Source organism: Athene noctua, chromosome 2 (assembly GCF_965140245.1).
Source record: "Athene noctua chromosome 2, bAthNoc1.hap1.1, whole genome shotgun sequence".
In the NCBI taxonomy this organism is placed as follows: Eukaryota; Metazoa; Chordata; class Aves; order Strigiformes; family Strigidae; genus Athene; species Athene noctua.
Window position 1 is genome coordinate 22,430,849 of NC_134038.1, and position 26,511 is coordinate 22,457,359.

The window sequence follows — 26,511 nt, forward strand, 5'->3', positions numbered from 1 at the left end:
CATCCTAAACAAGACATCTAAAACAGGCAGGTATCAAGCCAATAATTCCAGAAGTTAATTTATCTTTGGTATTAGTAGCACATAGCTTTATTTTTTGCCAGGTAAAGCTAGTTCCCTTTAACCTCTCCTAAATGTGTGCCATTTTTGCCTGGGAAAATGTGCATCTTCTTTTTCACGTAGCTGCTTGTTCCTTGTAAAGACTCACTGTAAATATTTACCAAGGAAGGGACAGAGAGGGTATTCACAGTTGGAAGATTGTTATGAGACCTATAGCTCTGTGTCTGATCTTTGCTTCTTGAGTGACAGGGAGGTGAGAATCACACAGAGATATGAGCTAAGGAAACAAATACAAAATGCTCTGGACTCCCCAAAGCATTACCTAACTTTGTGAGGAAGCTGTGAAATTTAATGCTTTGTTAAGTTTTATGTAATATTAAAGGATTGGTATTTAACTTTCCATATATAAACACTTAAATTTTAAGTAGTTATACATAACTATATTTATATATACATAAAAATTTTAAGTAGTTGTGAACAGCTATTTGATAGTAGCAGGAGGCTACAAGAATGCAATGATGTGCATAGCATATGCTGGCCCTCTGCTCACCCTCATCATGGCAAGAGCATCTCATGACTTAAGCCTTGAAGACCTGCAGTAAATACATGGAAGCAGAAAAGGCCCACAGTTAGGGTGACAGTGTTTTACCACAATTTTTATTGGCAGAAACACTTCCCAGAATAAGAGCATGAAACAACAATCTGAGCCAAAGTTTAGTCGTCCTGAGTAAAGAAGGACTGTTAAGATTAAAATTATCTACAATTTTGTTTTGTTTGAAATTAGTGGAGGTGGTCAAGAAGGTGTTGGTGAGGGGAAACAGCAAGCAATCCTGAGAAACTGTCTCAAGGAAGAAAAGGACACTTTAGAAAAGTAGTATGTTGTGGCGCTTTTTTTCGCCCATCTTCTCAAGTATTTGCTGAGTGTAATTTTGTTTATTTCTAAAGAGTGTGAAAGGCAGACAAGCTCTGGTGTGTTCAGCTGTGGGAGGAGGTGGGTTTGCTGCCCTGCTGCCCACCCCACCACAGGGAGGAGATGCACTCCAGGGCATGGGGCAGCCTCACGCCCCATCACAGCCAGATCCAACCCAGGTACCTGCCTGCTCTGTCACTCTTGCAACAGCAGTGTCAACATTAGAGAAGAGGGACCTGCTGGGATGTTAGTGGTTTAACATGCCAGAAATCTGCATCTCTTCCCCCAGCACCCCACTTTCAGAGACATCACAACAAATGTAGTTTCCTTCCTCACAGTTCCCACCAGCGCTCTGCCCAAAATACACTTGCTTGCTTTCTTCGTGGTTTATTTTCATGACAGTACCACAGTCCTTTTCTTTTGCCTCATATCCAGAATCAAATACATACATTTTGCTGTCAAACTGCCAGTCAGCCTCCCAGTCTTCAGTAAATTTCCAAGGCACAGGTACTCAACTTAGTGGCAGTGCTTGTGATTTGCCCAGTCCCACCATCTGTGCTGATGCTGCCTCTGAGGAGTCAGGTAGAGAGAAAAGCCTCCACTTCCACCATGTCCATCCTCACCTCCACCCCCACCCCGTCACATAGCTGTAGTGGTGTATCACTGCCTGCTCTCTGCTGCGACCAGGACTGCCAGCTGGGTACTCTGTCCTCATGCGTGCCCTGCTCATAAAAAAAATGTCAGCGAGTATTAGGTGGCATCTAGGGGATAGGGTGAAAGCTTACAAACTTGTTCTTTTTACAGCCAACCTGTTTAATATTATAGTCCATCAGCTAAAAAACTAAGGCTACAGCTTTCCTAGAGAATCAGTCAGTGGCAGTGACCATCACCGGCATTGTTGTGGGGAGGCCGGGCAGCGCCCTCCTGACACACCCAGAACAGGACAGGACTGCGATCCACAACCATCCCCAACAGCCACCTCGAGTGTGGCCACCCCGCATCAAATGCGGGAAGTCTAACGGGATGGCATGGCTGCTGCACACCAGCTGGCCGTAGCACTTCAGATTCTGGCATATTTAGTGTGCAGGTTATATTGGAGTTGGAGCACGTCCTCACAGCCAGGGTTGGCAGTTTAGAGCCGGCTCCAGCCCCAGAGCCGTGCGCCTGCTCCGGCATGTGAAATCGTGGCCGGAGCGCAGAGCCCGACGTCTGCCTGGGGCACAGGCAGACCCAGCCTCCCACTGCTCCCCTGGCCTGTGTGCACACACAGTCCAAAAAATCTCTGGCAGTGAACATGTTATCTTAAAAATGGCAGTTCATCTGCAGCACTGTTACAAGAAGAAAAGCTTGCTTGTGCTTCAGCTGCATGAGCTGTTTGCCACAAACTCCACTGAAGGATGCTGCTTACCATCTCGGAGGGAAGAAACAAAGTGCTGCACACAAGTTCTGTAAAGAAAATGTTTTATTTAAAGTTTTAAATACCATCACCAGAATGAGTTTGATTTACATTAGTTGGTGTTCATTACAGGCCTAATCTGCCCTTTTTTTTCCCCCCAACTGTAATTCCTTTTAACTTTTTAAAACATACTATGTACAAGACAGCAGTGATCACTGGAATAGTGCTATTTACATGACTAAACCATAAGTAGAGTTGCAGACGTGTGAAAATTAAAAAAAATACATTAATTTTTTTAAAATAAATACTGCATAATGACAAGTATGTACAAACCTTCCATGCGTCATGTCCTTGATTTTAAAATTTGAAATAATTTATATAGAACTATGTATACAAGAATGTGTGAGCACACCTCACAGTATCAGGAAAATGGTTATGTATTTTTGTTTAATATCCTAGGGGATATCGTAGACTGCATGTTAGTATTTATTTGCTGCTGGTAGACAGGTGTCTAAATTATTTCAATAAATATAATTTTACCAGTCTGTCCGTTAACTTAACAATAATCCATTATATAAACTCTGAAGACAAGACACAATCTTGATTTATATGATATTGCACAAAGTAAAAGGCATTTTAAGTGGTACTGTTATTACTTTTGCCCTCTTATGAGGCATGTACAATTACTTAATGGGAAACTTCAACAGATTTTCAAACAAAGTCAGAATAATTCTTTGTGGGCCTTAAAGGTAAATGTAATGTATATTTCAAAAATTATTGCAAGGTTTCAATATTAAACCTTAAATAGGTATTAAAGTCATACAAAGACCCAGAAAAAAAAGGATATTTTGTTATTAAATGTTAGCCAGTTACATTCCCTTTAAATAATGTAATTTAATGAGAAGCTTGAACTTGCAGCACCACCCAACGGTAGTTACTGTCTGCTACAAATAACAGGTTTTTGAAGATCCATTGACTTGAGTGAGGGTTCTGGTAATGGTATCAAATAGTTGTCAGAGTGGTACTGATAAGCTTTCTTTAAGGCTATTTTACGAACCAAAGACTGATATTTTCCAGACTGATATTCCCTAATGATGTCTTTTGCAACACAAATGTAGTTTATGAAAATTGAACTTTACAGCAGAAGAACTGTACGAATTAGTAACCTTTGTTGCTTTTGTAATCTCAAAAATGTAGCAGTTAATTGGTTTAGTGCAAATAAAAGTGTTTAAATTTATTTCCTAAAAATCGACCAGGTACTTATTTTTTCCTCTTTCCAAAAACCTTCAAGAAATGATAGTTCAGCCTTTGAATGAAAGATGCTGGTGCTGAAAACAAATTTATTGAAGACATCTTACAATGGCCACATGATTCCAGTATTTTGCTGTAGAATTCAATTTGAATGTGAGAAAAAATGAAAATAAGTTACCATGCACTGTACAATAAATTGCAAAAAGTTCAAATATCTTCTTTATCAAATACATGCTGAATTACATTAATGTACTCCCAAGCCATGTTGCAAAATCCTTTTCAACATGCTTGAAAAAAAGTTCTTAAACAATATTTTTCTCAAATAATTCAGAAATGCAGAACAGTCTGCAACCCTGAACCAAATATGGGGCATAAGAGAGTAATAAGTCAAAAGGTAGCCAGTTTAGAATATGATGATCATCCTGGGAGGTAGAGGGGAAAAAGAGCAAAAGGAAGAAGGGAGACTGGGAGGAGACATAGAGAAAGGAGGAGGTAAAAGAAGTGTACAATTTGCACATTATGTTGAACTTTACAAGGCTTGTACCTTTTACATTTAAATAAATTTAATATATTACACTTATTTCTTGTCACATAAACAGAATTTTAAATATTTGCTAGAAATTATTTTTTATTTTTAATATATGTCTGCAAAAATACAGACCGTGACTGATTTAAAGAATGATAAACGTGGTGTGTCTTTGTATCACCCTGTTGCATTCTCTTCCCTTTAAAACCATGCACTAGTGAAATTTATTTTTAAAAATAATATAAATTGTTGAAAATGGCTGATTTATTCTTTTTTTTTTTTTTTTGCAAGTTGCAGCCCCAAGAAAATAATTTAAGTGTTCAGCTAAATCTGTGTCCATGCAAAAAAGTTTCTTTAATTTCATACAGTACAGTATATCCACAGAATTTTATTTTTCAGAGAGTCCATCACATTCTGGGTTTCACTGTATCTATAGCTGGAGGTATAAAGCCCGCCACTTTTAAGTCTTGAACCTTTTCAGTATGAAGAGTTTTCGGATCTCAAGCAACTGTTTCAAATGACAGTTGACTTTTCCAGCATCCTTACATTCTCCTTTTCTTTCAACGTCTGCTAATCCACTGACTTGTAACATGGCTTCATGGGAAGGTAACTCCATTTCTGTGGCATAACCAAGCTTTAGGAGGGAAGGGCAGATAAATAAAGAAACGGGAGCAACAAAACAGATATGCCATTGAAAAGGACTTTTGTTGCATGAAACAGATTGATTCTTTAGTTTAGTCCATGGCTTCAGATTGGACCAAAACTGAGTGTCCCTGAACTCCAAACCTATCAGTTCTTCATGACTTCAGTCCTTCACCTGAGGGCCTTCCATAGGGCACAATGTGTGCAACTTCCTTGAGAACACAGGATCGCGTTGCAGCCCTAGAACCAGGCTCAGAAGACACAACATTAAGCATGCAGTGTTACCAGGGTTTGCGACCTGTAATTTTTTTTTTTTTTTGTAACGCTGGTTGCTATGACAACAGTTTCACAGCTGCTATGAGCGAGCATAAGAAGGTCCTGTTGAACTTTCAAGAGATGATTGGGAAGCTCTTCTAGTGAGAGGAGCTAAAGTTGGGTCTACTAGGGAAGAAGGAGGGAAGAGTTTGAACCACCCAATCACCATGTTGGACAGGTCCAGTTCATCTAAAAGTATCTGTGCCACTCCCATAAAGGATTTGTGATCCATACGTCCATAGTCTCCCCAAACAATTATCTGTTACCAAAGGAAACACAAGAAAATAGAAAAATTTCAGCAAAAATGATGAGAGCTTCAATCAGATTCACCAAATGTCTCTGCTTATTTAATTACAGTAAGGAATGAAATATTTGACTGCTGACATGGTTCTGTGTATATAGTTGTGATGCAGTGACAGAAATGACCTGGGCAGTAACAGAGCAGTTTAGTATCCATGATACTGAAGAAAGCCCAGTGAGAGAAGGAGCCCATACATACAGTCAAAGCAAAATAATTTACAACTAACTTTTGCTTAGCACTTTCAACTTGCATCAACAGTTACTACTGTAGTATTTATTTGCTCAACAAGTATTTGAAATAGCAGAATTTGCCAAATGAAGCATGAAAAGAAGTTTGAAAATCATTCAGTGAAAACTGTACAGGTTCCGTTTTCAGATTCAGAAGAATATTGATGCAAATTACCTGTAAAACTTTTCCTTGGGGACTTTCTTCAAATGATAGAAGTTGCTGATAAAGTGGTTCCAGCGTTTTTCTTGCTACCTTTGTTTTCTTTTTGGCTATGCAGACTCCATTTTCTAATAGATACACCTTTACGTATGGTGCTTAGAAGAAATAAAATAAAGAACAATAAGTAAAGAAGCCGTCCAGATTTTTTGCATAACAGATGCACTGTTCTATCACCCTTTGATAAAATCTGCCTTTTACTGGATATATAACTTATATGAACAAATCTCCACAAGCAATATTAACATTTATTCACATGCAAAGCATCTAATCATTTTCGTTACTTTTCTCCCTGGTATACTTTTTCTGCTTCTTATGTGTCTCTTTTGCCATGAAACAATTCAGGTTTTGACCTGGAAAAAAACAGATATTTCTATATACAGTATCCCTATACTGTACAATATACAAAACAGGCCTGTTAAGTAAATTAATAACTTGCATTGACTTTGGTGAGATTTGGATCAATGCTCCAACTGTTAATAATTTAAAATTATCTACAAGGTGAAAATCAGTGAAGAGAAGACTTTGACACAATTTCTATTTTGGCAGAAGAGCTTGCTAAAAATATCATTATATTGTCCTTTTCACATAGAGTTATAGGACATCATATTATAAAATAAGGAGTAAGTATCAAACACTGGTCTACTTTTCATCAGGTACCTATTCCACACCTCTTGTTGATTCCATCTTCATCCTTAAGATTCCTATATCACATCTTCAGTATATAACTTCCTTTTTACCCCATAACCAAGGATGCATTTACTATTAATAAAATACTTTTGTGTCTTATGCCAGCCCAGACACCAGTCTGATTTTTTTCCTTCTGAAGTAGGGTTGATTTTTTTTGTATAGTATTTCAATGCATTATGCATTTCAGTGTACAACACTGTCATCTACTGATAAGTGAATTTGCTAAGAGCAATTTAACAGTAAAGCCTCAGAAGTTGGGAGTTTGTTGGGGTTTTTTTGACAGAACTCTATTTTTGTTGCTAAGATTTTTCTTCCTTACCTGGCAGTGTCTTTGAACCTGGTTTTACAACAAGGCCACGGGCTCGGATTATTTCTACTTCCAGTTGTCCTTTCTTGTCCATCATTCCCACCTGGATATCTCCTACACAACAAAAAGAAATCCTGGAATTGTAATTCAGAAATACCTAAATATATGAAAAACTATGGGAATTTCTAGGATGAATACATGATTACTTTGATCATCTACATTCTACAAGTAAACATGAATCTGAATTTTAACACAATTAGATAATTTAATATTTACCCTATTCACTGTTATTTACATTACTGAACAGTTAAAAAACCCTGCAATAACACCTGGTCTCCCATTTCCCATGTCCCTAACACTTCAAGATTTTTTTTTTTTTTTCTTAGGAATTTCAGATTAAAAAAAGGCAGCAGGGGAACTAGTACAAAGCAGCTTTGTAAAACGGCTCAAAATCTAATCATCATGCCTCTAGTTTAAGACAAGGTATAAAAAGATAACTTGTGAATATTAAAAAGTTTGCAAGCACTATAGTAGCAAATACTTTGCACCTAAATTCCCGGTTTTATTCATTATTAGCTAAGTGATTCAGAGAAAGGATTGGTTTCGCTGTCCACATTTTAAAGATGGAAAACTGAAGAAGAGATAAAAGAATTAATTTTTCAAAGCACCTTTCTACTTCTGAGTGTCATCCTGAGCAGCCACAATTATGTTTAACTTTCGCTGAGGTTATAGTTTTGGTCTTAACTGAGTTGTTCAAAACCACATGGGAAATCCATATTTAAAGACTTAGAATCTAGATAATTTCTACGTTCTAGCTATCAGACCCAGTAGCTTATATATCAATAGGACATGAATGCTTACCCATTGATGGTGTTGCCAAAGTCTGTCGTCCTACAAGCTGAGCAGGACCAAGTCCATCCAGAAAATCACTGAACTGGCTGTCTGCAGCCAACCTCACACCAGGGAAAATCAAACTAAAAAATAACATTGGAAAAAAACCCAAAACCACCAAAATAAATATACTCGAATTAGCCCTTTTTTGTTTTCTAGATGATTTGCATTTAGTGTTTATGGTTTTGGTACTACTGCTCACAAGGAATTTATTTACACTGACAAGAAAGATTACAAAACAATTACTGTAATTTTCAAAACTTCAGTGTTCAACAAGCAGCAATACAGCCTCCAGCATATAAACAAACAGGTGAAGGAAGCACTAATCCTCACTAAGACTAATTTCCACAGTAATATTATTCTATCATGTTCTCTTTTCCCAATATATTAAAGACCACTGTTAATTATTGTAGTTTTCATATGAGACCAGTCCAATAAGATACTAATACACACCCTTACCAGTAATTTAGCTGCATCAAGGTAAAATTGCTCATGTTTCTCAGTCAACATGAACTCAATGGCTAAATGTCAAATGTATCCAATGAAATTATTACATTAGACTGAATACTGGTCACTATTTTAAAAATCACCTTTCAAAATCAGCATCCAATATAAGTATTTTGTTAAAAATGTCTTTGAGAATGACATCTATTCAATAATGGAACTGAAATACATTGTGGCAAATGACCAAAGTAACTTAAAATTCAGAGTCTTGCCATAAATTACCTGTGACTCATTACAAGGCAACAAGAACTAATGAGATTTGTAATGGCCAACCATAAGTAAATTGTCCATCTCAAATGAATACAGTACATTAACTTGGATGTGTAAGATGTATTGTCCAGTGCTGTGAACACCACTGGACAATAAATCTATCCACATGGAAGTCTTTAACTTGGGCTTTTATACAAAGCATGATACACAACAGTCTCATACTTCTGCACAGATCATTTTTTCAGGATTAATTCACAAAACTGTTCAGCCCAGTGAATGACACTGGAAATGCTCTGAAAAATGCTTCGTTTTGCAAAGCACAAACATATGCAAGGAGTTTTCAGAAGAAAACCTGTCATTTTCTGTGTTTTACCTAGTACACTACACCTGCTTCCCCTCCTGCCACACCGCATGCTGATGCTCTGACCCACCAGGTGCCTTCCTCACGGCACAGCAGAACTGATCCTCATCCTTCCTGCACCAGCAACGGGAGACTCTTTCAGTCACAGGGGAAGATTTAGGCTCGGTCCAACAACAACACTAGCTTGTGAAGGGAACTTTGACTGAACAGGACCTACAGTGCTCACTGTGCTTTTGTCTAACTACCAGTTTCACAGAGAAACGTCAGGTAATGACAGTTATAACTGCTGCTTACTTTCCCTCAGAGCTGTAGCTGTTCATGCTCCCATCCGTTGACTCCCGGCTGGCCTGACGGGTCATCCAGTTCCTCATCTCCACAGCCAGTCCTGTCTCAGTGCTCCTCTGGACGGTGCTCCGCAGCTTCTTGCCCCCTGCTTCTGTGGAGACAAAAGAGAAGCCCCCATCACACCACCCTGCCGCAGCTGGGCAGCCCTGTGTGGCACGGCTGCAGGCAGCACACCACCACTCCACGTGGCAGAAACGAAGACAGAAATGAATGACCGGGACAAAAACTTCCATTTAAAAATTAACATTTTTTAAATAATAGGCAAGCAGCGTCATAAATCTCTTTTACAGGACCTTAGTTCTGTCACCACCTGCCTTTCAAGGGCAGACAGCATATCCACAACACGTCTGCCCATGCAGGTAACCAGATTTACACTATCCATAGTCTAGTGTGTTTAAAATACATTTTCTCTGGATGAATACCTCTCTCTTAGGAATTAAATGAAAATATTACCATTAAGTCAAAACTTTCAGTGTCTGAGGAATGTTCTAATTCAGATTAAATATCTGATTTAAAAACATTTGGTCATTACCTGCTAAATCAAATGACAGATACTCATCAGTGAGCATAGCAAACAACAAATCAAGAACCCTTCCCATTTTTTCTTCTATATCCACGCTCTTTATATCTGCTTTAGCTTTATAATATAAAAACTACAGTATTGACTTTTATGCACAATATGAAACTTTATTACCACCTCCAAGAGTAACAATTTTTGTATCTGCTTTCATAGTTTAATTTTAGTTGTAAAAACAGCAAAGTACAGATAGCTGGGTATCAGACAAGGGAAAATATACTCAAAACTTAATATAGTAGCATTTTAGTTTATGTATTTTGATCAAGACCTCAGCTGAAAGATATATTTGAAAGCACCACCAAAAAAAACCCCACAAAATTAAGGAGGGAGTAGGAGTGAAGCTTCAGTTTTTCTTTCATGAATAAGACAGTCACTTCATGTCATTTCTGATTTAAAATGTTGTTCCCTGCAATGGGGCAGGAAATTCGGTATTCCAATTTCTTTCATCTGTTCAACACTCCCCTGACTTCATCACAGTGATGTGTGATATGCTGATATTATAAAAGAGCAATAACTCCAAATGTACACAACACCAAATGATATCAGAATTCTTAAATATTGATACAGTGAGGGTAGAATAATATCCAATATCCTCAGATACACCTCCCTACTGTCACTCTAGGGACTCACCCTCTTCTGCAGTTGTTTGTAGCCTCAGATACCCTTTACACATTCTCTGGCTCATCATGTACCAGAGGTCAGAGTGGCTGAACCTGTGGAGTCAATGAAGCTCTAGGGATTTCAGAAAGGAAATGAGCCATGGAGAAGATTGTCCTGGGAGAAGACTCTCACACCCAAGGAGAATGTGTGAGCACAGGGGTTGGCTTAGAGTAAGAGGACCTGCACTCTTGGACAGGGAATAGGAGAGGGACATTGAGTTCAATGTCCACACTCAGTGTCACTGTCCTACAGTCTGCAGTGTGGGTTTGAAGTCTACCAGGCTCTCCAGTCAGCAGGGATATTAGGTCAGATAAAGAGCACGGGAATTTTAGTGAACTGACAAACAGACACCCAAAACACCTTGAAACCCACTGGCCCTTTGTCAAGAAAGATTAATAACTTTGCAATATTTAGCAGTAGTGAGATATTGCTATAGGTATATCACGAGTGGTTCAAATCATATTGCTTATTACATGTCTTTGCGCATTCCTTAAGACCTTAAATTTTAATTGGTTTATAAAAATAACAGAAGTAATAGTTTTCCTCTAGAACTTCAGCTATCCCCATGAATTTAGTACCCAACAGAGTGAAATATTTGTTTAATACATCAAACTACTTCTGAAAATGCCCATCAATATCTGGTGCAATAAATACAAATAAAAAAGATACAAGGCTAACATGACATATGAAAAATGAAGGGCAGAAGTCCGCAACTTCATTTCTATTGGGTTGTACTGTTCCAAGTGTCTGCTGGTTTTATTATTTATATTAAACTAATGAAAGCTGGCAGCTGACTTCCAACACTGGTCCAGAGTTGTTCTAAAATCCAATCACTCATATCAAAGAAATATTCCCACATAACTGCCAGTAAAAATCATGCTATAGTTTTGTAGAAAAGGTACACTGCATCATAGTTACATGTGAAAGGCACACAACTCCTGAAGTCTCATGCTCTTTTCATTCAAGTATTGTCACAGGATATTACTCTTCTGTTATAAGCGATCTTTGGTTAGTAAGCATTCATTTTCATTCAGCCTCGCTGAATCGTGGTCATTCTCAGTTCACTGTTGCAAACATGAATTCTCTCTTGGAAATTTAACAGAGCATCTCCATCTTGCATGATTCTTCAATCTCTTCATATCCTATCTTTGAAAGATTTTGGGGCTTGGGATAAATATGTGTTTGAATATGTGATATGTGAAGGAGTATATAGAAACTTTTATTAATTAGTAAGGCAGATTTTTTTCTGAATTAGTATTATGTCTGTACGCCTTCACTCTACCCGAACATTCAAGAAAATGCACATCAATTTACTGAAAAATCAAGGCAGAACTGGTGCAATGGCCATTTAAATCTTCATAGAGGCATCTACATAGCTGTTCTTAGCATCCCTCTGAATCTTATTTTTAAGTAGTTTTACTTTCCCGCATTAATTTTATCTGAAATAAGGGCTCTGGTCCATATGAAGCCAGGCCCATAGCTGAGAAGATACAACTTTGATACATCGTGAAAGTTAGGTACACATAGTATAACCAACTATTGTGTAAATGTGCAGGGTAAACAGTAATTATTTTGACCTTAACACTGAATTTAAGGAGGGTTGAAAGGAGGCTACGTGAATAACTATTTTCCAGTTTTCAACAGAAACAAGCAAACCTCTCTGATAGTCTCAAAAGAGAAAGATCTAACCTTTCAGCAAAACGGCTCCTAATCATGATGTTGATGCTTCTTGAAGTAAGAATTGGAAGGTTTTAAAAGCAAAATGGTAATTTGGAATAGAAGTACAGAAGAAGACCCAGATCACAGGCACAAATCCTGAGCCACTGCTTTAGAGATGAATATTCTTTCAGATTAAGTTTGGCTAAACTAGTACATAGTAATACACATGAGAAATACCTACACTTGATAGCCCACAATACTAGCAATACATTGGTCCCTGGAAAAATGTAATAAATAAAAAATAATATCACAATTCCTCAAACAATTTAAAAGCAAAGACAGTGTTTACATAATTCATAATTTGTGTTTCATAAATTCAACATTAAAGTACTTAAAAGGTTGCAAGTAGCAATGAAAATGAAAAGTAATTACTCAACTCAAAGAAATAGCCCTTGGTGCCATACTTCCAAGCTGTAGCTGGTCCAAGATCTGGTTGAGGGTCTTGCCACTCTTGTAAATCCAAACCATTTTCCCTCATTCCTGCCTGGAAATGAAAACCTCCTCTGTTGTGCTAATTCAACTACTTGTGTGGCTGCATTTTGTACTGGACCCAGACCAAAAGGAACAAATCAACAATATGTTTTAAAGTTGTTCTTTTTCTTCTATGATGGATCATTTTACAAAAATATTTGTGAAAACAAACATGCAGTTGAATGAACCCAATAGAGGTGATCTACTCTCTAGCTAAATGAGTAACTTGGGAATGCTTCTGACACTAACACAGAAGTAAACATGTAAATGGTGCCACTGTCAAAGTGGGGGTTGGTTTTATAACCATAAAGTATATATACATATACACTCAACTCATGCATGCTGCTTTTAATCCGCCCAAATGAAAGGATGCAGAATGAAGAGACTTTAGCAGCATATTTTGTTGCTAAGTATGTTGCTGACCACCTACACTGAAAATCATTTTACTCACAATTTACTGAACTCTAATAAAGAACACTGAATTTTTTCTCCAAATTAGTATAATCTAATTGCCCTAAAAAAAAAAAAAAAATTCTCTCAAGTCCCCATCACAAAATATGGAATATATTATTTGAAAAACACTAGTTTACATTCTTGCAGCCATATTGTAAGGAGTGGAATAAATTACCAGAAATAATTGCTTTGGCATTTATGAAAGCACATTCATTCTTACAGTTAATCACACTGGTAATTTAACTAATATGGTTACTGCAAATAGACTCCACAGGCCACATTTTCTAAATTACACATGGAATTATTTGTTCTCACAACTTGGAGTGCAAATCACTTGCAAATCAGGGGTGCAAGACTTCTGAAACGATCTTCAATAACAGATTAGGACAAGTCAAAAACTGCCGTGAATTCATGAGATTACTTTCCGTGATCTGGGATCTAGCCAAATGAATTCTGCCTCTGGTGGGGAGAGTGAGAGCTCTCCACTCGCTCTCAGCTCAGCACCAGGCACAAAGCCCCAAGCGCGGACGTTGCTGGCACAGGCAGAGGCAGGCTGGCTATGCTAGTCCCCAGGTGGTACGTGATCCTTTGACAAGAATTGTACTGAGCACAGAGCAGCTGTGGCTTCAGAAACACACTCAAGCACTTGAGGTGGCTCTTCTCTGCTCTCCCCAACTCACCAAAAGGATGAATTTGGAAGGAAGCATAAAGAATGCTTCAGTATTTTCATTTGAACTCAGGTGTTAGATCCACAAAGAGAACAAGCTGCCTTTAAAGTGACCATTTTTCAAGAGTAAAGCTCTTTATGTATCTAGGTATCTCCTCTGGGCATGACAGGCTAGATAAAATCATCAAAGACAGTCTAGGAACATTTGATCCTACCTAAGAAAAGGAAGGTAGGGTAGGTCTCAAATTCCCTTGCAGCTACACAGTTCAGTGTCTGGAGCAGCCCGGGTTTTGGCTGCATTGAACTGCGGCAGGCGTTTAGCTCTTGTTGAAGCACTGCTGGGAACCACAGCTGGGTTGTTTCTTTCCTTGTGTCACCCACAGACCCCAAGCAGCAGACATGGGTTAGAATCAACTAGTTTAAGCAGGATTTGGGAAACCTAGCTTCCACTGTCACCTCAGTTTGAAAAGCTTTCAGCCCATTGCCCCCATTTCCAGAGGCCAGTGCTAATGACCAGCTGATGAAAGCACTGTGTTAGTCCTTCTGATGAAGATTTTTCACAGTGCATGCTGCCAGCATTTACGAAGCCCAAAGAGCATTTGCAGGGCCAGGGAGACACTGTAACCAGGACTTTCCCTTTCTTTGCACTTGTAAGGAAGACGGGAAGACCTGTGTTCCAGTTCCTGCTCCCATGAATATCTGAACATAAACCACTGAGACTTTCTGGCTGGGATGGGGATGGCCTGCTCTGCCAGCCCAGAAGCAGAGCTGCCTTCAGCAGGGGAGCAGCCAGGTTTGGAAAGTCTGAGAGAGCCCGGACTGACAGCCTCAGTTTGCACTATGCATTTTTAAATTTCTTGGAAGGCCTCACTAGCTTTTCATTTCCAGCCAAGAAATACTGCTTTACTCTTGTCCCGTGCCTTTGTGTTTCTGCCTCTCTCTTTCCTCAGGCCATGCTGGAAGAATGGTTAATTAAGATTACTGTTAATTAAGACAGGACCTAAGAAAAAATGAAAGAGAGAACTGGCCAAGAGGCAGACATCATGAATCTCGGTTGCTCCCAAGATACAAAGTTTTGTCCAGATTGCATCATCCTTTGTCTGCATTTCACTTCCCTGCCATGGCAAGGCTGGTTGTCCATTCAATCCTCTTGTGGCTGTGCGATGTGAAGTCATTTTACCATACACTGTTCCCAAGCAATGCTGCGGTTTAAGGCAGGCACCTGCTCCTTATTCTCTCCCACTTTTCAATGTGCTTAAGTTGTATTCTGCCACTTTAATTTCACTGCTCTGCTGATGTCCATTCTTCAGTTCTAACTGACCCTTCAGCAAATCATTAAGAGGATCAGACAATAGAAAATGCTTCTGTCTGTGTGGGGCATTCATCAGTTTAAGCTGTTCAACACTTGTGGTCCCAAAAGTTTTTGAAACATTTTTACAAGACTGAAGTGTTAACAAAGAGCTGGTTTTCTACATACATGACAATTACTTACTGTTCCCAAAATTCCAGCATCCCCCGTATTATTATTCAGAATCACTACCGAATGTGCTACATATAAAAAGACAAATAGCCTTCTCTGACAGCTTAGAGTGTGTTTTGAATACCTGTGCTATGTAACACTCCCTGGAAATCCCAGTTAAGTATAATCAGAACCACAGCACAGAGGTTTGTTGCTTGGCCATTCCCTTGACAAAGAATTTACCCCTGATAACAGACAGCCAATGGACTGGGAGCTATCCCAGAGGATCAGAACTAAACAACCACTCCTGTAAAAGATGAGAGGTGGTAGTACTGATGTGATTTCCAATTCTCTTTTGGTTACTTGGCTCGGACTATATACCAACAAACTGGCTGTGAAGATCTGGTTGGGTCCTTTGTTTTACAGATGTTGATTACAGATTTTGACTGTAATACACAGTAAGAAAATAAACATTTTTTTACATTTTTAGTCACCTATTTGGCCCCAGACATATCAGGACATCTCTATTAAGTTTTTGGTATTTTTTTAAAATGTATGACTGCAGGGTCAAGAACAAATGTTTTCTTCAAGTTTGTGTAAGATATTTCCAAGTTAGCTGCTATACTGAGGTTTACTGAGCGAGTAAACTACCCCTTGATTAGCCAGTCCAACTGGAGAGTTATAAAGGTTTGAATCTAACTTGGAAAAACACTGTTGCAAATGTCTCAAATATGGGATCATAAAAAAAATTTTTCTTCTGATGCAATATAAAACCATCAGACAGCAAATGCAGAATTACTCTTACCCTAATTACTTTTATTTAGAAATGCACAACTCCTGACAGTGAGATGTGAATCGGGAACACACCTGCACACAGCCACTCAGGCCTTTCCAGCACTTCTGCAGGTCTCTCTTTCTGTTACTGATCAGACCATTGGTTTTCTAAGTGTAGTCAGAGGCTGCACCTGCCAAAAGCCTACCATGATTGCTGTGAAACTGAACAGAGAGATATGACAATGAAGAGTCACGTAGCTTTGCAGCCCACAGCTGGATGTCCCATATGCCAAGTGACCCGAATGAACAGTTTTTCAGGAAGCCTCATTTAGACCAGTTATATTCTCCACACAGACAGAAGTTCTTAATCATTCAAATATAATAGGTCTGACGTTGTGCATATTTTCTGCATGTGTCAAAACAGAATGGTAGCATTTTATATCCACTTTGTACATCCTGTACAACAATCTACATGACGACAAAAAGTGCAAAGCAATGGGAAATCAGTCTCATCCCCAAGCTATTAAAATCCTGAAAAAAGAGAGCAAGCAATTTTGTGGAATTACATTCTAATTTTATATACCGTTTACATAAGGAATCACTAAATAGGTGCACATGCTCACCACAAGAAATCTATATAACAGTCTTTGATTTTGCCAGTGACAAAGGATGACCCTCTTAAGTAAAAAGAAACCATCACTGCAGTTTTGAGTGATAATGTTTTTATGTTTATATGTACATTCAATTTTCTGGATGTATAGCATTCTCATGCCCTTATTAATAACAATTATTTCATGTAGTGTCAAGAGCAGATTAAAACTTCTTAAACAGTGAAGAGTGTACATACTGAGGAGCTTACAACTGCTTTTTTATTTTTGTACTCTATGAATTGAGTTATACGTTCTAAATATGCAGTTATGACAGTAAGACCTTCATTCTTTTATGCGACCTTAATTATATTTAGTATAGCTAGGGTTACTACATACACTATCAGACAGATCTGTGCAGAATTTTTGAATGATGTAGCAAGTGTGTTGACACAACTCAATACCCTCTATTAGGGTTTAATGAGATAGATGGTGCCAAGTAGTTGGATGGCTACTGAGATTACACAAATTAGAAACAATTCTTCCTCCTAGCCTTGTCTAAAATGAGTAATGATACTATGCAAATATCATTATTTAAATAACCACAGTTCCCAAAACTGAGTAAATTTCACACTCTAATGATCCATTTTCAAACTACTGCTGTTATACATTTACCTCTCCAATTGAAACAATGACAACATAGCGTGCTGCTGCTCTGACTATACTGTTGACCTTGCCATTGAAAAATAACAATTACAGCATGTAGATATAAGTGAAACAGTATTTTTCAGGTTTGTGTAGATACCACCAGAGACGAAACCTGTCATATGCTGTAGCTTCATTGCTGGTGTTATAGCCACACCTGAGTTATTTGTTAGCTATTCAAGTACATGCTGCAGTGTAACTAGCAGCTCAGAAGAGAAATACAACAAATATAAGAGAAATCTGAGAGACTTCCATAGACTGGATCAGTGGGCCAACATTAGCAAGATTAACTTCAACAAGGCCAAGTGCCAGGTCCTGCACTTGGGCCACAACAATCCCATGCATCTCTACAGGCTTGGGGGTGTGTGGCTGGAGAGCTGTCTGGAAGAGAAGGATCTGCAGGTTCTAACTGACAAACAGCTGACCATGAGCCAGCAGTGTGCCCAGGTGGCCAAGAAAGCCAACGGCATTGCTGGCTTACATTAGGAACAGTGTGACCAGCAGAAGCAGGGAGGTGATGGTCCCCCTGTACTCTGCACTGGTGAGGCCACACCTGGAGTATTGTGTCCAGTTTTGGGCACCTCAATACCAGAGAGATATTGAGGTGCTGGAGCGAGTGCAGAGGAGGGCAACGAAGCTGGTGAAGGGCCTGGAGAACAGATCCTATGAGGAGCGATTGAAGGAGTGGGGATGTTTAGTTTGAGGAAGAGAAGGCTGAGGGGAGACCTCATCACTCTCTACAGCTCCCTGAAAGGACATTGTAGAGAGGTTGGTGCTGGTCTCTTCTCACAGGTGATTAGTGACAGAACAAGGGGGAATGGCTTTAAACTGCAACAGGGGAGGTTTAGACTGGACATTAGGAAAAAAATTTTCACAGAAAGTGTGGTCAGAGTGGAATAGGCTGCCCAGTCACCATCCCTGGATGTGTTTAAGGGTCGTTTGGATGAGATGTTGGGGGATGTGGTGTAGGGGAGAACTTTGTAGAGTAGGGCTGATGGTTGGACTCGATGATCCCAAGGGTCTTTTCCAACCTGAATGATTCTATGGTTCTATGAAAGACAGCTTTAAAACTCTGTTGGGCATTTTTATCATATAGTTAGGTTGAAGTATGTTGTACTTTGAATATCAGTCCTTCCGCAGACTCTTCTACTTTTCTCTCAATTTTCCAGGTGTTTCCCAGAGTATGTGTTTTGTTTGTCACACTGCTTACTTTCCAGAAACAGTATAGTTTTTTCTATGCTTCTTGTTGAAAAGGTCTTACCCATCTCGGCATCTTCATCTACTTCAGCAGTATAGCACCTGAGTGTAATTGGTAAAAACACTTGGGACTGTAAAGAGAGATGCCAATTTCTGGAAATGCCTTCTGTCGTGCCTCCACCCAGGAGTCAGCCGAACGAGCTGCAGAAGTGGGAGAGACCCACCCCACCACACTGACAGAAAAGCTGACTCAGCTCAGCCTCTGAGCAGTGTCTTAGCAGCAAACATAAAAAAATATCAACCATAAACTTAAATGTCATACAGATTCTGTGTGGAATGATTATTATTCCATATTCAGAGCAATTGTTATCCTCTAAGATGAGCCACCTCACTGTTGCAGAAAATGCAGGACAATCTCTGGCGTGTTAGCATCACTCAAGACAAGGTCTTTAAAGCTTCGTCTTCTGCAGCAGCTACCCTGACACAGGGCAGTATACCCTTCTTTCATATTCCACCTCAGCTCTGCCTGTGAACATCCACATAAACAAGGTCATCTTTACTACCAAGGCCAAAAAGTAGGCCAATTCCCCCAAGAAGATGTAGTTATTCTCATTTTTCTTCGTTGCCTGATACTCCTACTATTATTCTTTTTAAGAGAATAATTTTAAAGCATAACTACATGTACAGGATTCTCTTCACTTTAATAATTACTGTGCTAATGAATTTATTGTTACTACTTCCCCCATTTTCTATTTCTAGTTAAATTATTGTCTGCTTGTTATTGTCTACTGGAACCTCCAGAGGGACAGTGCGATCTGGTGGTCTAACCACAGGAACAGAATCCAGGAATTGCTGTGATTTATTCCAGCTCTACCAATGAGCAATGATTAATAGGTGAGAAATGCCACTGAATCCAGTAACAGTGCTCAACTGAGCAGTTCAGTTAAGTAAGTCCTGATCCTTCACTCACTAGCATCAATGGTAACACTTCTGCTGATACCTGTGTGGGATCAAACAACCCCTCAAGCAAGTGTCCCAGATACTTATCAGCCAGTTGACAGGAGTCTATAATGTGGTTCTATTCCTGTCAAACTCCCGAAGCAACTCTCAGGTACTTCTTTTGGTAGACATCAATATGCAAAACTGTAATGTACCTTCTCCTCAGCTAACACAACTAATTCTTGCTATTTTTGGCATGATTGTCTTGGATTGAAGAACATTCGGTGGCTCTTTTTTTTTTTTTTTTTTTTCAATTGCCTTTTGTTTTTCTAACATATTAGGAGACCAAGATGCTTTCCTGTTCTTTCTGAATTAGTTTATGTCTTAAATTATCATAAATTATCTCTTGAATTGTCTTCAGCACCTGCAAAGCATTTGACTTGAATCACACAGCTTCACTACGACTCAAAAACTTGGGCAAAATAAGATATTAAATTGAAATATACCCATTTTGGAGAGCATAGTTCTGCACACAGATCTTGCCATGACTAGCAGTTCCATAGCTGCACTCCTGGCAACCTGCTATTTAACAGCTGATAGCAACACCTGAGTGTGAATGCAAATTAGAAGTGAATGTAAATAGAGTATAAAAGCAAACTGTAGCCCAAGTTTATTACGGCAAACAATACACACCGTCTAATTTGAGGAAGCACCAAGCTAACAGTTCCACTTGTAAAAATAGAGATGGGCTTTCTAATGACCACAGGCAATCTGAGTTTCCCTCTTCTCTTCTCAGTGTGTGCTGGATAACTGTAATTCTTCTCCGGAAACCTTCACGTACATAAGAATTCACTTGCTTTAGCCCATTTTCCAGTCGTCCACAGGAAAGTTTCGTAAACTCATATCCACTACTTTTAAATATATGATATATATTATATCATAAATATATTATGAAAGTTTTTCATTATGACTACGCAGACATCTAAAAGGATGTCACACACATTGACATTGGAAATTCCCCGGTCTTTTGAATTTCATGACAAAATTTCCTTTGATTTCAACAAAGACAGGATTTCAGACAAAATTTGAAGCTTGAGATGCCTCAGGAGCATTCATGTAAGTACTAATTGTTCTCTGTCCCCACACCTCTTCAACAAATTCTACATAATTTAAATCTGTACCAAGCATTATTTGATGCCAATTCTCACTTTACTACGCAGGCTGTACACTTCATCATCAATGACTAACAAAAAAATGCAAAAGACACTCTTTAACAACTTTGATACTTTGATAACATATGTAATTTGCTCTGGTACCATATGACATGTTAGTTCTGTGTGTGCACATGCACACATGCCAGAAATAAACAGATGACAAAAAAAATGATTTTTCAGTACCTTTCACTAGACACAGCCATGTATAACTCATTTAAAAAGAATGAATGTAAACAAACTTGAAGCGCTTGTCTAACTGATCAGCAAGTACAAAATGCTAGCGTGAACAGCAGTTCCCTGTGCTGCAAACCTGGCCGACCATGGCAAATTCAGGCCCACCTATGGCAAGTTCAAGGTCACCAAGTGGAAAACTGCAGCCTTTCCACAGCCCATTTCCTCAGTAGATGCCAGGGTTTAAGAAGTCTCCTTCTTTAATCAACTAACAATCAAATGGATGTTCTCAATCATCATGTTCAAAAATAGTATCTAAAATTATTAATACACTGTACTGAATTACTTACTATTCAGTTACTTCTGAACTTGACAACACCAATATTCTTTCATACCTGAAGATATACCTACAAACCAGTGTATTCATTTCAGCAGTTAATGAACAAAAGTCTTCAAGAAAGTATCACAAATAAATGCCTCACCAGGTCAGGGAAATGTGAAAGCACCCCTCTAGCAGGTTATCTTTTTTTAACCTACCCATCAAACACAGAAATAACTACACCTTGAGGATGAATTAACTTATGAAGTGGGTTTAACATCTATCCTTTTTCAGATTAAACTAACTGTAAAAAAGCATTAAGTACATAAACACGGGAATGCACTAACTTAGTACACTGGTGGTACATAAATATAATTGCACAGAAGCACTCAGAAGACAACAAGTTCCAATTTGAGTGCAGAGGTGACTTGTCATTAAAAAAACACATTAATTTTTTTCTTTCTAATGTCATGGAGAGCACTCGGGAGAAGAGTCTAGGTGTCATGCCTGTTACTTCCTCAGTAACCTGGTATGTTTGAAATCTCAGGTAGCAGAAACTCAGCTCCATAAAAACTGCACAGCAATTATATCTCAACTTGTTCATTTAAATTACATGAAATGCTTTTTCAAGTGTAGCCTACATCTAAATAGGATAACATAAATCAACACAACATGTAAAAAAATAGGTATACATTCTTTTAACACTTCTGTTTACATAACTTGCCAGCGCAAACTAAATAAATCATTAAAATTACCCTTAAATTAACATATCTTACTCTACTGACTTTCATATATTTCGTATTTCTTTAAACCAGTGAACAGTTTTAAACATACACAGATCTCAACTAAGGAATAAGTGTTTCCTAGGGAAGAAAACAAACCAGAAAAAAAAACCCACATTGATTTCTTACAGGATTAATGCAATTATTGTAACTAATAAACAGGACTGAAAGGACAATTATACTGGAATGCTAGAGAAAAAAATCTTTAAAGAATACCTAAGAATGTTTAGCATAATGTATGCTCAGTGTTTTATAAAAGCTGTTTTCAGCCATAGTGTTTATTAGCCTGTCAATAGATTAAAAAATGTCCTCTGAAGCCTACCCTAGCAGCAATATTTTGCAGTTCACTTCATTGTTCAAGACAGGGAGCCGATGAGTACTGAAAGACAGCACATTTCACTCCAGGGAGCAGCTCCCTCTTTTTTACAGAAAGGGCCAAATTGGCCAGCCCCTGAGTAGGTAGGGTGGAGGGGAAAGGTGAGGGACCGCACCTTGTCATACACATCAGTACAGGAAAGATGCTTTGGAGAAGAGACTTCAGGGACTGTTGCACATGAAAAGATAAATCAAGACGTGTGAAGATTAGGGACAAACATTTGCCACTGAACTCTGGGTCTGAGATGTGGAAGGTGCCTGCTTATGCAGGTATTTTCAATACAGATTATGAATGGTGTACATACAGAGCTGATACATATTTGCCTAGCAGCTCTAGACAAATATATTATTGTAATTTCATATTGCTCAAATCTACTGAAGGTGCAATATGCTTCATTAATCTTAATGAAATTAAAAATCTTCAATTAGTTCTGATAAACTCTGGGAAGACCATCAGTTCATTCTGTATGTAAACATATTTAAACACACCAGATTATTTTCTTTATGAAACCAGTATTTTCAAAATAAACTCATGAAACACAGGTTCTGTCCCTGGCAGGGTGTGGTGCCATGATTAACTATACATGTACATTTGTTACACACACTCCGAATAGTAACTGGAACTTTTTATTTTTCAGATTTTTTGATAGCTAGCTTAAGTTTCTTTGTTTCTTTTTTTTTTTTTTTTTTTTTTCCCCACAGTGATACAGAAAATCCTTTTCGTTTCTCTTCTTTGTTATGTAAAGTTCTGGTCCTGCAACAAATACATGGAAATTACACACGCACTTTGCTAGTGGGACTTACTTTTATGTGTAGAGATTAACTGTGAGCGAGACCTGGAAGGTCTAATGGTACACGCAGCCTTCTACCTATACTGCCATTCCTAAGAAAAAGTTAAACAGAGCCAGCATTTACTTGTTCAGATCTGGCGTCCTTTGTAAATTATGTTGTATTAATGGACAAGGGATACCTGAGCAAGGCCACGGAATGTCAGAAAACCATCCATGAGGAAGTGTAGTTTGTTTTCCTTATGAACGAGCACAAAATGTAAAGACCCCCTCCACCCCATTTTTTTCCCCAACGTAACTACAGCTCAGCCGGTAACTTCATTCCCAGTGCGATGACAAACATCATCTTTTAAATCCCACCTCGTTGTCCCGCTACAAGCAAGCGCCTCTCAAGACAAGCAGCTCTCCGGGAGCCGCATCCCCGCACCGAGCTCCGCGCTGCCGCCGCGGCGGGGACCGGGGCGCCCGACGCCGGCCCCCCCGGGCGCGGTGCCACTGCCGGGTCCGCCCCGACGCCGGGAGCGACCCCGAGCCCCTCCCGGGACCGCGGGCGCGGACCCCACCCCGCGCACACCTGCGCCCGCCGGCCCCGGCCCCTCACCTCCGTCCTCCTCCTCCAGGGAGTTCATGCAGGGGAAGTAGACCGCCAGCGCCTCGAAGGAGGCGGAGAGGCTGCTCCGGCTCTGCGACCGCTGCATGGCGCGACCGCCGGCCGCCGTCTGCCGGCCCATCTTGGCCGAGCGGCACCCGCCTTTGGCGCGGTACAAGAAGCGCGGCGTCTTGGCGGCGGGCGGCGCGGAGCGACGGCAGCGGCGGAGCGGTGCGGAGGGGAGCGGAGCCCTCCACGGGCGCTCCGTGCCGCGGAGAGGGGCGGGGGGCTGAGGGTGGCGGGGAGCGCGGCGCGGAGCTCCGCTGTGCCCGGCTCTGCCCCGGCTCTGCCCCGGCTCTGCCCCGGCTCTGCCCCGGCTCTGCCCCGGCTCTGCCCCGGCTCTGCCCCGCTGCCTCCGCCGGCGCCGCTCCTCACGGCGGGGCGGGCCGCCGCAGCCAGGACGGGGCCGCCTACCAGAGGGTGAGCCGTCACCCGGCGGCGTAAGTCACCGGGACGGCGGGGGGGGGACGGCGCCCGTCGTGCGAGGCTCGCCGGCGGGGCGGCCCGGCCGCGGGCTGCTGTAAATACCGACCGCGCCGGAGGCAGGACCGGGACGCGGCGCCGGCCGAGAGCGACGGGCCGTCCCGCAGGCACCGCCCGCAAACTTTGTTCCTCCCCGCCCGGTCCCCGCTGGGCCGAGGGGCGGCCCCAGCGCGGCGGGAGGGGCGGTGGGGCCGGCCGGCCGAGAGGGACGCGGTAAAGGGGGAGGAGGCGGTGGGAGGGGTGGCCCCGCGCTTCGCCAAGGCGTGGAGAGCGCCTCGACGGCACCGGGGCAGCTGAGGCTGGATGCTGACCGCACAGACCCGCACCCAACAGGTGGTCTGCTCCCCGGTGGGGGGGTGTGGAGAAGGAGTGAAGCCCCGAGTCACGGAAGGGTTGAGGGGGGAAGGGACCAGCCCCCCTGCTGCAGCAGGGCCACCTAGAGCCGGGACCGTGTCCACATGGCTTCGAGTATCCCCAAGGATGGAGACTCCACAGCCTCGTTGGGCAACCTGTGCCCGCACTCGGTCTCCCTCACAGTGAAGAAGTGTTTCCTGATCTTCAGAGGGGGCCTCCTGTGTTTCAGTCTGTGCCCACTGCTTCTCCTGTCTATGGCCCAGCAATTGGTGAGTTACCAGCCCCACAAGCCGCAGGCAAATCCTTCACCTCTCCTCTACTTCAAGCCAAGCTGTTTTTCTCTAAAGCACACCTGCCTCCTTAGCAAATGTGGGTGTACCTTTCCTGAATTCACAGAATTTGCTCATAGCTACAACACATCACTTTTTACTATTTCATATTTACATATTTACTATTTTTCTATTCGATTTCTCTTTCATATCTTCCTCATCTCTATTTAACATTACCTTTCCCTTCTGTTTATCCAGTATGTTATATTAATGGAATTTATAGCATTTGGCCACCTTCCCCCACAAACGATAAGAAACGAAAACACTGGACGTCATTAAAAAGAGCTACAAGCTACTCGAGCAGTCTTTTGCAGTATCAATAACTTCACTATAGTTCATGTCAGTGCAAAAGCAGTATCAAACCTTGCACATGGCTGTTGTTTTCTTACTGGGCTTTTAAACAGTAATGATAGTAAATGTTTTGGGTTTTTGTTTTGGTTTTTTTTGTGTTTTTTTTCAGTTTTCTGTCAAAGGTCTTTAAATCCCCTGAAATAATGGTAAATTATATTTAGGGTTTGATCAAACAAACTTTGCAGACAGAGTGCCAGTTTGAAGCCAGCTAAAACTCTTCATGAAGAACATGCATAGAGTCACACACCTAGAGCATATTTTGTTGAGTTGATGTTTGGAAAGGAATATTTGTGCCCGGATAAAAATAAGAGATTGTAAACAGCCAACGGTATTACTCTCATGCTTTGTTAAGGAATGGAAACATCAGAAATTCAGCACTCAGAGATGGAACCCATCACTACTAGATTTACAGGGAAACACTGAGAGCTCTTTTTACAATATGCACAATATTTTAATTTCTAGATAACTATAATCTAGTATTCCTAATAAAACATGATTCATGTGAAACCATAGGCACTTATTTTACAACAACATAAATCTTCCTTTCCTCTGCACTAGCTATAAATGATGTCCAGGGCAACTTGTCTAGGCTTTGACATCTTTTAGATGTTGCATTCAGGTCATAGTGCAAAATGTGTATTTAGTTGGTCATTCTACACAAGTTCATGTTTCTCTGGCTGCATGCCAAAGGTTCTCACCTTCCAACGTATCTGTGATTCTTTGCTGGTTTTCAAGAAGGTGAGCTGCTGAGACCCACAAGACACTTCCCCCGTATGCCACAGGGTATGCCCATGGGCAGGCCATGATCACAGAGACCTGCTGAGCCACTCCGGTTTGAGGTGGACACCTGGTTAGTCTGCAACACCTCTAGCCTAGCACTTCCTCAAAAATCGCTCATTGCATTTGTACCAGTGCTACTTCACATTAAAGTATATTCAAGTTTCAAAGTGAACTTTTTCTGTTTACTCTAAAAAGATGTTACCCAAAGACTATAAATCAAACAGCTCTAAAATAAATTGTGATGATGATAGTAATAATAATAAATCTCTAATATGCAATTATCATGTAATTGGCAAAACCCAATAAAACACGTTGAAGTAATCACTAAAGATACTTTAAAAGACTTGGTGACTACAGAATTTTCTATCTATAAACACTAAAGCAAACTTCCTTCAATGTTTTTATCAGCGTAAGATATGGCAGAAAAGTAATCGTCTGTAGCTTGATTCATTACTGCTATTGAGAAGTTGGATGCAAAAAAAAAGGTTAATGTTCATTACATTTCATCTGAACTACCGATAACTTTCATAATAACAGCAGAATAAAACTGAAAAATAC

At 40.3% G+C, this 26,511-nt stretch overlaps 1 protein-coding gene across 50 annotated transcripts in view; it reads right to left on the reverse strand.

Annotated features, from left to right (window-relative positions):
• Positions 1 to 2,455: 2,455 nt before the first annotated feature.
• RIMS2 (regulating synaptic membrane exocytosis 2) overlaps positions 2,456 to 26,511 on the reverse strand; it is a 489,731-nt gene continuing 465,675 nt past the window's right edge. For all 50 annotated transcript variants that reach the window (XM_074898586.1, XM_074898600.1, XM_074898596.1 and 47 more), the window contains 5 exons: positions 9,100 to 9,241; positions 7,701 to 7,813; positions 6,852 to 6,953; positions 5,801 to 5,940; positions 2,456 to 5,356 (listed from right to left, as the gene is read on the reverse strand). In XM_074898586.1, coding sequence (XP_074754687.1) covers positions 5,138 to 5,356; positions 5,801 to 5,940; positions 6,852 to 6,953; positions 7,701 to 7,813; positions 9,100 to 9,241 — 716 coding nt within the window. In that variant the 3' untranslated portion in view covers positions 2,456 to 5,137. The remainder of the gene's footprint in view (positions 5,357 to 5,800; positions 5,941 to 6,851; positions 6,954 to 7,700; positions 7,814 to 9,099; positions 9,242 to 26,511) is intronic.